Below are 10,517 nucleotides of genomic sequence, written 5' to 3'. Positions count from 1 at the left end.
AACAAACAGAAACAAGCTAGAACTTGTATGAAGATGAAATAAACATATGCATCCGTGTCTCCAACGGGACGGGAACTTGGTGCTCTCGGGTACGCGCACACCCTATATGCGCCCAACAAATTTGTAATTCAAAAGAAGTTCAAAATATTCCAAATCTTTTTTGGAATCAAACATGAATTGTACTCGTATAAAAAGTTTGGACAAGAAATGATTTCTAGTGACTTCATGACAAAAAAGTCAAGTTTATGACGATAATATAGCGTGTATAATACTTGTATATAGCTTTTTTTGCCGAATCTTCAACTTAGGATGCACGAAAGTCATTCTCTGACGAATCTTTTTATAGGACTACAATATTTGATCATGTTTGATACCAAAAAAGATTTGGATTTTTTTGAACTTTTTTGAACTTTTTTGAATTACTATATTTTTTGCATATAGGGTGCGTTGGCACCCAGGTTCTCCTTCGTATTTTTCGTCTCCAATGCAACTTTCTATCTTTTTCTCTTCCCAAATTAAAACGGATATATATGATATCGTGGTGTAGACTGCAAAGAAATATGGAAGTATTTCAAAAATATATATCTTTTTTTACCATATTATAAAGATTCCGTCATTCACTACAAATACTATAATCTCCTTCGACCGAGGACTGACTAATTCTATGTCGGTTGTGCAAATGTGTTTATATTAATTTAAAATCATTGAGGGTGACGTAATATTCTTTTCCTGCTACAAAAAAAAAATGAAATGTTTGTTCTCATAAATGAAAATGATACAAAATATCTCACGCAAAAAAATGATACAAAATATACAATGGATCTCAATGTGAAATTAGCGGTCCTTGGTTTCGAGATATAGTCTAGTTAAATTTCAGTCGACTGAGACTTGGTTATGTCTTGGTCAATGCTATGTTCCTGAGATTTTACATTGAACTCCGTGTAAAATTTTCTTCTTAGATATTTTTTTCCTTTCTTACATGTTACGTCATTTGATTGAGACTTTCCTAAGTTTCAGTCGCCTGATATCTAGCCACGCCCAGACGCCCTCGAGATAACATTGGCCAGTTAACATTTTTCTGTTTACAAATACGCATGTAACATGTACACATACACGTGCATTTTAACAAAAAACACTGGCCTTTGAAAAACAATCAGTTTTTTCCCCTAATTTCGAATTGCCTATATCTTGTGAGGAATCAGTGTTTTTTCAAAGGTTGTGAGAAATCAGTCGGTTGATATTTTTCTTCACGTACGTACATGCGTTGCGCACACACGGAGCTGGGGCATATCCGGTGTTCCACTTCCACCCCGCCCACGCCATCCCGTCTCGCTGACAGCGGGACACCACCACTCCACGAGCAGCCCAACGCACGGCTGGATCCCACGGAGCACCGGTCCGCGAGCACTGCACTGAACCCGGCGACACAAGTCAAGCCACAGGAGTGCATCCACACAACCACATTAATATTACTAGAAGAAAATAATATTACTAGAAGAAAATAATGGTGCCACATTAATATTTGGCCTTAATAATATTTTGAAAACTGCGGCCCCGCAGTCCCCGCGCGCGGCCCTATAAAAAGGCGCCCGTCAGACGCGTCTCCAGCAGTCACTCACCGGCGCCACCAGTACCACCCCCACCCACCCCACCTCCTTCCTCCTTTGCTCCTGCTCGCTCGGCAGCCATGGCGCGAGCCTCGAGCCTGTCGCTGCTGCTCGCGCTGGTGGTCGCGGCGGCGACGTCGGCGGCGGGGGCCAGGGTGCCGGTGGACGCGGCCGGGAACGCGACGCTGGGCGAGCTCCGCGCGCGGCGGGGGCGGCGGGAGGCGCTCGAGAACGGCCTCGGCAGGACGCCGCAGATGGGGTGAGTACTTTCACTCACGCCGCCACCGTCCCAACTCATCCTCTTGTCTTTTCCTCGTGTTTTCGCCCGGTATAGCATGCATTCGATTCGTATCCTCCGCCTTACGCTACGCTACCGCCCGATTAGCACGAACAAAGCAATAGCATAAAAATACAGTATCATCGGAAACAAGAACAAATTAGTAAGATGGTTCCAGCCCTCCCTCAGGAGTAGGGGCAGGAGTAGGAAGTAGGAGTAGGGCTGACCGTAAAGAATCTGCGGTGGTGCGTGGTGAGAATGGTGGCTTTGGGGCGAGGAAAGGGACGTTCATATATGCGTCTCGCTTGCGGCGGAAGCGAGAGGTGCATGGCCAAATTTCGGAGGCAGCGGCCACCGGGTCGTTAAGCCGCTCCCTCCGCTTTCATGATGGCTCGGGTTTGGACGCTTTTGTTAAAGCCACTTTGGCCTCCTTCCCTTGCCTTCCATTCCCGCACGCGATATTTCCAATTTCTGTTCCGCTTCGTAGCTGCAGGTACGAATTTCCTACGTTGTATTTTCTTTTGGCTGGATATATAGGATGAGAGATTTGGCGATAAGATGAGGAACTGAGCCATTGAGGGGAGTAAGATAAATGCTTTGCTTGGTCAGGCACGTGTGCAGGCAGGCGCTGGGCATTTTTCTCTGCTTCCCTCGTCCTGTCATATACACCTATAGATCTAAAGATTTTTTTTTGGCCAGCATTTATATTGGAACGAGCATGTATGTGCTCCAGATTTCGCATGGATCCAGTATTTATTTCTAGACCCAGCAGTATTTGTTTCTGCTACTATATCGATCAGTGACTTCATCAGTAATGCAAAACCCGCAGTGATCTTCGTCTATAATTGAACGAAATGGAACAAAAACTGCGGAACAACCGAGGGGGGCCTGCCTGCGAGCAAAGCCCGCCCGAAGAAGAGGGAAAAGATTTGACGACCCTCCCCTTTATCTATGCTTCCTTTTTCCTTTTTCTCTGTTGGCCTTTGTGCCTGTCCCCTGGCCTCTGTCCTCGCGCTGCATGCACACATAGGAGTATTTTAACCGCGCAACCTGAACCGTACGGTGCTGCCGTCCCGGTGCCGTCATGGGTCATCATCACGTACCCGGTCCGGCCACTGGCAGCTTCTTTTATTCCTCTCTGTGTGTGTCGGTTGCTCAATACGTCAATGCAGTAAAAAAAAACAGTACTAGTTCATTGGCCTGGAAGCAAATATGTCATGCGCAAGCATCGGTTATAATTTCTCGCGGGTCGCCATTTTTCTAGAGACGAGCCTCGTCATGAGTCGTGATTTTCCTTTTGACCCAGTTCGTCATGGGTCGCCATTTTCACCTCTAATTTAGTCTGATTATTAAATTTAATCCTGACTGACGATGAAACATTTCGTGTGTTAGGTGGAACAGCTGGAACCACTTCTACTGCGGGATCAGCGAGGAGATCATCAGGGAGACAGGTACGAACGGGACGCTCGCTCACTCCTTCCTACAACCACTCCAACCCAACCCCCGTTTCAAGCCTCAGATCCTATGGTCCATCTGCAATTGTGCACCTCCCTTTCCACTTGTTCAATGCACATTCGGCCCAATCACTGTGATTTCCGACATGTCGTTATCAATATCACGCCCAACGCTACTCTATAACAGTAGGTTAGCAAAACATTCAGCCCAATCACTGGATAATTCACTAGTACGCTTCACGGATTTTTGCTAAACTGCTGTTTATTATAGTACTAGCGTTCGGCGTGATAACGACGTGTCGGTGACACTGACCCGGAGACTGTTATCAGGAAACAAGGAAAGATCCATGGAAAAGGCCAGCAGGCCCAATTAATCTCTCGCCAACAGACTAGATTCCTTTTGTCCGGCCGCGGGCACATCGGCCATTCTGCGGTGCGGTGCGTCGTCGGTGCACCGAGAGTTTGTTGTGCCGGCTCGGAGGCGTCCGCGTCCGCGTCGGCGTCGGCGCTGGGCGTTGCCCCCAAGAGCCACAGGCCTCTCCCTCCCTCCGAACCACTGTCGGCCGGCACAGCCTACCCGTTGCTGTTGGTTGTTGTTAGTTGTTGCCAGTTACAGAAGCATGTTACAGCTTGCAAGCAACAAGTTGCACGAACCATACAAGGGACACGACAGCCGCTGCACATCGCCATATTCTCTCCTCCAAAACCTCCACCCAACCTTTATTCCTTGAGCAGCACCAGCCAGATCAGATCTGGGAATCACTCATCCATCCATCCACGGACGCTTTTTCTCCTTTTCAATGATTCAGAGATGCCTTTGCCCAGAAATCTGCATAAGAAAAACAGGCTAATGGAGTCATGCGTTACTACTTTGTAGGCTTTCTTATAGCCTAATCGGTCCAATCCAATCCAGCACTCGAGAATGGAAAGATTCCAAGCATGAAGCATGTTTCACATCACAACTATACTCACTGAGTGAGAGGAACACGCTCACATGCCACATGCCCTACAGACTTCTTTAGTTCTCCAGCATAAGATATGTAGACCCTTGTGCAGAATTCTGATGGGAATTATATCTCTGGTTGGCACGTTCATGAGGGGTGATGAGGACCCATATCCACATTTAAGGCCAACCGATCAATTGAGAAAGGTCGGCATGTGGACGGCAGATCAGATTTTCCGGTCTTTGCGGTCCGATGGATAGACAAATCAATTGACCCTAGCGTCACAAACCACAAGGGTCTCTCTGCAATCTATCCACAGATGACAGATGTACGTATCAGGATAGGGACTTTTGAACTAACAAGTTGGGTCAGACAAGTTTTCTTTTAAGTTCTAATAAGAGGTGTCATGCACCTGCTCCCATGGTACAATTTGTACTGACCCCCATCCACACATAACTATGGTTAGTTAGTGCTAGAAACAGTGAGTCACTACTTGGGTTGTTGGTGCTAGACCAACGCCAACACCCCGTGTTGATCTCCTTGTCTTTATTTACTGCAACAATAATGTCATGAAGAATTTGATATGCTGTCAAATTGTAAAATTGTACTAGTACTATCGTAATGACTGCGTCATTGTTTTCCTTTCCTTCAGCTGATGCATTGATCAACACCGGTCTGGCCCAATTGGGCTATAAATATGTTAACATCGGTATGGACTGCTCTCTGGACCATATTTCCCATGACATGTTGGATACAACTACTACAATAGAATATTTTTAACAGTATGTTTTACTCAAATGTATATCATGTCTCTTGTTTCAGATGATTGCTGGGCAGAGTTAAACAGGGATTACCAGGTAAGGAGATGCACTTGAGCATTGCTAACCTTTCCTATCATTTTCAGTATATTGCAACTGCAGAATTATTTTTTACACAATTCAAGAAATTAAGTGCAAGAGACAACTGTAGTATGAAATTCAGCTAACCATCCCTACCTGTTCAGACAACTGTAGTATGAATTATTTCCAAGATAGCATTAGAATTTTTAGAAGCAGAAAATTATGTATATGGACACGATTTATAATATTATTTCTGTCAATATCGATAATGTTCTATCACGATTTCTCAGGGTAACATGGTTCCAAACAAAAGAACATTCCCCTCTGGCATCAAGGCGCTTGCAGATTATGTGCACGCCAAAGGGTTGAAGCTCGGTATCTACAGTGATGCTGGGTATGCTAGCTATCCAATTCATCATAAAATAACGCTAATTTCTTCTTATACTGCAGCAACTAACTCTTCACTAGTCCAAGAAAACTAGAATTTGTATTATATGATAAACTGGCAATGAACTGAAACTAGCTGTCACCGTGTATCGCAGGACACAAACATGCAGTAACAAAATGCCAGGATCGCTCGATCACGAAGAGCAAGACGTGAAGACTTTTGCATCTTGGGTATGGAATCTATATTCTGTTTATTGAATCACATATACCCCTCATAATTATTTACCTGACGGCTGGTGCCAAACCAAAACTGATACCATAAATCCTGATGTTCTTGTAATTCCTGACTTCTTGTCTCCAGGGAGTTGATTATCTGAAGTATGACAACTGCAATGATGCTGGCAGGAGTGTCAACGAAAGGTACGGAGAACAATACGTCAAACTGCGGCATGACCAGTGCATTGGGTCTTATGTGTCAGGTTGCGAACTAAATTGCCATGTTGATGCAGATACACTAGGATGAGCAACGCCATGAAGAAATACGGGCAGAACATCTTCTTCTCACTCTGTGAATGGTGAGTCTGCACGTCATAGCAGTTTAGGATGGAAAGGAGAAACATCAAGCATTGCTGATTCACTCTTGTGTGCTTTTGCTGTTTAGGGGAAACGAAAACCCTGCTACATGGGCACGTGGCATGGGCGGTAATAGCTGGAGGACAACTGGCGACATTGCTGACAACTGGGGCAGGTGCTGCTCATTTCATTAGCTCTGGGATTTTGGCCAGGTATCTACTAGAATTAGCAGGACTGATCATGGTTACCTTGTTACTTCAGCATGACATCCCGCGCGGACCAGAATGACAAATGGGCCTCCTACGCTGGACCTGGTGGATGGAACGGTAAGAGTTTCAGAGGAATCTGTCCCAGTATTGCTGATTGCCTAATGGTCTGTTAGCTTCGGACTGATCGATAGATGATGTTCTGCTCCAATCTCAGATCCTGATATGCTTGAAGTTGGAAACGGTGGGATGTCCGAAGCTGAGTACCGCTCGCACTTCAGCATCTGGGCACTTGCCAAGGTACCCATTATGTCCCATGTGCATTTAATAATGTTGTTTCAATTCTCAAAGAGAAATTCTGCATTTCCTCACTGCAATCCTGGTTCTGAGTTGTGTAGGCTCCTCTTCTGATCGGGTGCGACGTGCGCTCGATGAGCCCGCAGACAAAGACCATAATCAGCAATCAGGAGGTCATCGCTGTCAACCAAGGCAAGCATTCTCTTCCACTTATTTGCCCATGATACACCTTCTTCATATTGGATTTTCAGTGTACTCATACTACAGTTGTTTGAACAGATAGCCTAGGCGTCCAGGGAAAGAAGGTGCAATCCGACGGTGGTTTGGAGGTATTGCTCAATTCAAATATCTTAGTAGCGACTTCCACGATGAGACTTCTTCTGAAACTGAAACTGGGGAGATATTTTTGTAGGTATGGGCCGGCCCGCTCAGCGGCAACAGAAAGGCGGTGGTTCTATGGAACAGGCAGGGGTACCAGGCAACCATCACCGCACACTGGTCAAACGTCGGGCTTCCGGGGTCCGCGTCCGTCACTGCTCGCGATCTATGGGCGGTAAGCTTGCTTTCTTCAGAGCTCAGTGCTCATCCTTAACAATCCGCTACACATTCCAGGGTTTCATCATCACAACAACTTCCGTCTTGTTGCGCAGCACTCGTCGTTCTCCGCTCAGGGGCAGCTATCCGCGTCGGTGGCGCCTCATGACTGCAAGATGTACATCCTGACACCAAAGTAACCGTAGGCGAAAGCATAGCAAGTCGATCGATCTAGTTCAGGGGGAAGGGTTTGCAAGGAAGGATCGATAGAGCTGAGACGAGGTGAATTGAGGAATGGGGCTTGGTTATATGGCCTTAGAAATAAGCTGCAACTGTATGTAAAGTGCCGTGAAAATGTCGGCGGCGCGTGTGTTTCTGAACTTTGCAAGTTGTAACGAAAGTTGCAGCAATAAAAATGGGTTTTCGTAGCGCCGTCTTCTACATTTGGGGTTTCTCTCTGAAATGAAATTCTTGGGCTCAGCCAACCGAATCTCTACCACTGAATGGGTCCTTGCTGTCTGCCTATCTGTACCTGTACTGAGAAGAAGATTTCTTTGGTACGTTCATAATACCCAGGCCTAGCGAGGGAGGTGCGTAGAGATACCAGGGCGACATACCCAGGCGGCCAGGCCTAGCGACGGCGGTGCGTGTACCCGCACGTCGGCGGGAGTAAGTTCGCCCAGGTGTCCCGCGGCGGCCGCGCGATGGACGAGACTCCGCTGGCGGTGGGCGTGGTGGCGTCCTGGCAGCCACGAAACCAACCTATCCGCCGCCAAACCTGGCAGATGGGCCTGGGCTAAACCTGCGTGCTGTACCCCCCGCAACCCATGTACGGCCCCTTGGCAAATGGGTCAGCCCGGCAGCATGGGTATCCCGTTGGCCCACGTAGGATTCAAGCTATTGTGCTGTTTTGAGCCTATATTCAGCCTATTGGGCTCTCTAAAATTTAACAAAAATATGAAAACTAAACGGGCCATGTTGTGCTGGCATGCGTGCCAGCCTCGCGGCGAGGCACGGCCCTAAGAAAGCCACATGTCGGGCCAGGCTCACCACAGATCGTCATGCTGGCTATTGGGTCGACACACCAGGACCGGCCCATTTGCCCAGGTTTGTCCGCCACTCGCTCGAAATCATGGCCCATAAATTTAAAACAACCCGGGGTCGAAGGGCAAGATGAGAGAGTCAGAGCAATATGGGCTCCCGCACTATGAATCGACCACTCGACACAAAGAAAGCGTTCCTTGCCACTGCAATGCCGAGAGCTCCTCGTTAGCTCTTAAGGCGCTAGATTGCGCTGCGGCGTTTACGCACATGCTCCATGGGTTGGCCCAAGTTACCACCTTTTTCTCTTGCATTGCCAGTCTTAGGAACCTTCTGGAGGGTTCCTGGCCATCTTTTAGGAAACTTTTAGAATGTTTTTGAATCTGTTTTTTATTTCCTGGATTTTTGGTTTTTGTTTCTTTTTATTTTCAATTTTTCTTTACTTTTCAAAAAAATCATTATCTAAATTCTTAAAATTTATACAATGTTCAAACTCTTCAAAAGAATATCCAAAATACCATAATAGCTTTGTATTTCATAAATCATTTTTGGAAAAAATGTTCGTGCTTTGAAAATTTTGTTTGGAAATTTTTTAAGATTTTAGAAAAATTTCACATAAATAGTTCAAAATTTCACATAATGTTCACAAATTACAAAAAAAGTTCGTGCTTTGAAAATTTTGTTTGTAAATTTGCGATTTTTTAATTCATGATTTTTTTTTGAATTCATGGATACTTCTAAAATTCGTTTTTTTATTAGTGAACATTTTGTGAGTTTAGCAAACATTTGAAGAAAAGTTAATGCTTCCAAAAGTTGTTTAGAATTTCAAAAAAATTTCCCATCCGCAAAATTTAATCATATATTAATGTTTTTAGGAATTTTAGAAAAATGTTGAAAGTTTCAAATGTTATTCATATTTTCAAAATGTTAATGTTTCAAATTTTGTTCACTAATTCAAAAAATGACCACGGTTTCAAAACTTGTTTGGTAGTTTTTAAAATTGGAATTTCAACAAATGCTCTATTTTCTGAATTTAGTAGCAGTGAAGTACATCGTATTTTTCATGTCTCTCGGCTCAACCCTCAAATTCGAGATTATACTTTTGTGTTCTCTGTCTTTCCACATGGGCTGCACCTAGATCAGATAGGTAGTGTTCCTGCACTGATACTTGATAGGCGCCCGACCAAGCAAGGGATGCGGCACACGATCATGTATTGATCAACTGGATGACGATGTGGGAGACCATGTTACCATGGCTAAGTGCAAGGAATACAATGTGCTCGGGGAGCACTACACTCAAGCAACAACATGGGGGCACAATGCATCTCTAGTGGGCGGTATTGTCTCACATGTTGCGTGCCACGAAACTGTAGGCGTTGGTGACACTGAGCAAGAAATTGGGAAAAGCGAGAAATGGGAAGGTCTAAACGGCTTATCGTGCGAGTGTGTGATGTGTCGGTAGGACCACCAATTTTAGGATGCATGGGGTGTTGTCATACTTGTGACCTCTTCTTGATTTCTCCTTCATCCCCAAGACTCTCTTTCATTCGCCAATTCTTGCTGAGATTTCAAATTAGCTTGTTGTAGCTAACCCAATCATAGATTAGGTCATGATAAAGAGACTGAAACAAGTTAGTTATGATGCTTAGTGTGTAGTATTATCCTCGTGAAAATGATTCTAATGTCTATTTTGTTCCTTTTCATAGAAATTTTGATGCAAGTTTACATAGGGCAGGATTGAATACAAATGCATAAATTAATTAGCACATCTGAAATGTTGATTTGTTGCATTTGAAATGCTCTACAATCTATAGTTTCTTTATATTCGTAGTTATTAAGTTCAGTTTTGAAATTTCCTTTATTGTAAAACTCACACGCAATGAAGTATTCACATCAATCCACATCACCTTAAGAAGAACACCAATTGGATTATATCGAGGTTCAATCAAGTCCATCAAATCTTGGCAGTTGAGCCCTATAAACAATCATATCATTGTGTAAAAAGTCATGTCCATTGATGAAAGGATTTCTCGTTATAGAAAGACACGTCTCTTGGTAAATAAACATGTCTCTTCGTGCATAAATATATTAGAAAAAGCATGAGGAGAAGCGCAATAATTGTTATATTAACATGTTGCAAAATACACATTGTAACTATCTGGAGACTGGACAAAGGTTTGTTTGTGGGTCAGATATTGCGCTTCCATTAAACGGGCCCAAGTGGGCCGTCACTCGCCCAAACTGCAACTCGCGGCACTGACCCCAGAGTCCGTTGTCTTGTCTTCCTCCGCGCGTCGCCCCTCCCTCTATAAATTTCCTCTCTCCTGTAGCTTCCTTTCTCTAGCTCGATCCTCCCCA

At 44.8% G+C, this 10,517-nt stretch overlaps 1 protein-coding gene across 1 annotated transcript; it reads left to right on the top strand.

The window, feature by feature from the left end:
• The first annotated feature begins 1,599 nt into the window (after window positions 1–1,599).
• LOC123181168 (alpha-galactosidase) lies at window positions 1,600–7,546 on the top strand. The gene is made up of 15 exons (XM_044593415.1): window positions 1,600–1,866; window positions 3,277–3,335; window positions 4,935–4,991; window positions 5,105–5,139; window positions 5,412–5,515; window positions 5,664–5,739; window positions 5,870–5,928; window positions 6,018–6,083; window positions 6,170–6,256; window positions 6,343–6,407; window positions 6,505–6,587; window positions 6,686–6,776; window positions 6,864–6,913; window positions 6,997–7,137; window positions 7,235–7,546. The coding sequence occupies exons 1-15, from the start codon at window positions 1,688–1,690 to the stop codon at window positions 7,316–7,318; spliced, it is 1,236 nt and encodes a 411-aa protein (XP_044449350.1). The 5' UTR covers window positions 1,600–1,687; the 3' UTR covers window positions 7,319–7,546.
• The last annotated feature ends 2,971 nt before the right edge of the window (window positions 7,547–10,517 follow it).

This window comes from Triticum aestivum, chromosome 1D, assembly GCF_018294505.1.
Source record: "Triticum aestivum cultivar Chinese Spring chromosome 1D, IWGSC CS RefSeq v2.1, whole genome shotgun sequence".
Lineage (NCBI taxonomy): Eukaryota > Viridiplantae > Streptophyta > Magnoliopsida > Poales > Poaceae > Triticum > Triticum aestivum.
The sequence above is the reverse complement of the archived record's forward strand: the minus strand, read 5'-3'. Positions and strand labels throughout refer to the sequence as shown.

Coding starts and splice junctions, on each gene's coding strand:
- LOC123181168 (XM_044593415.1), top strand. CDS start 1,688: ATGGCGCGAGCCTCGAGCCTGTCGCTGCTGCTCGCGCTGGTGGTCGCG. Junction 3,336..4,934: donor GGAGATCATCAGGGAGACAG/GTACGAACGGGA, acceptor CCTTTCCTTCAG/CTGATGCATTGATCAACACC. Junction 6,257..6,342: donor ATTGCTGACAACTGGGGCAG/GTGCTGCTCATT, acceptor TTGTTACTTCAG/CATGACATCCCGCGCGGACC.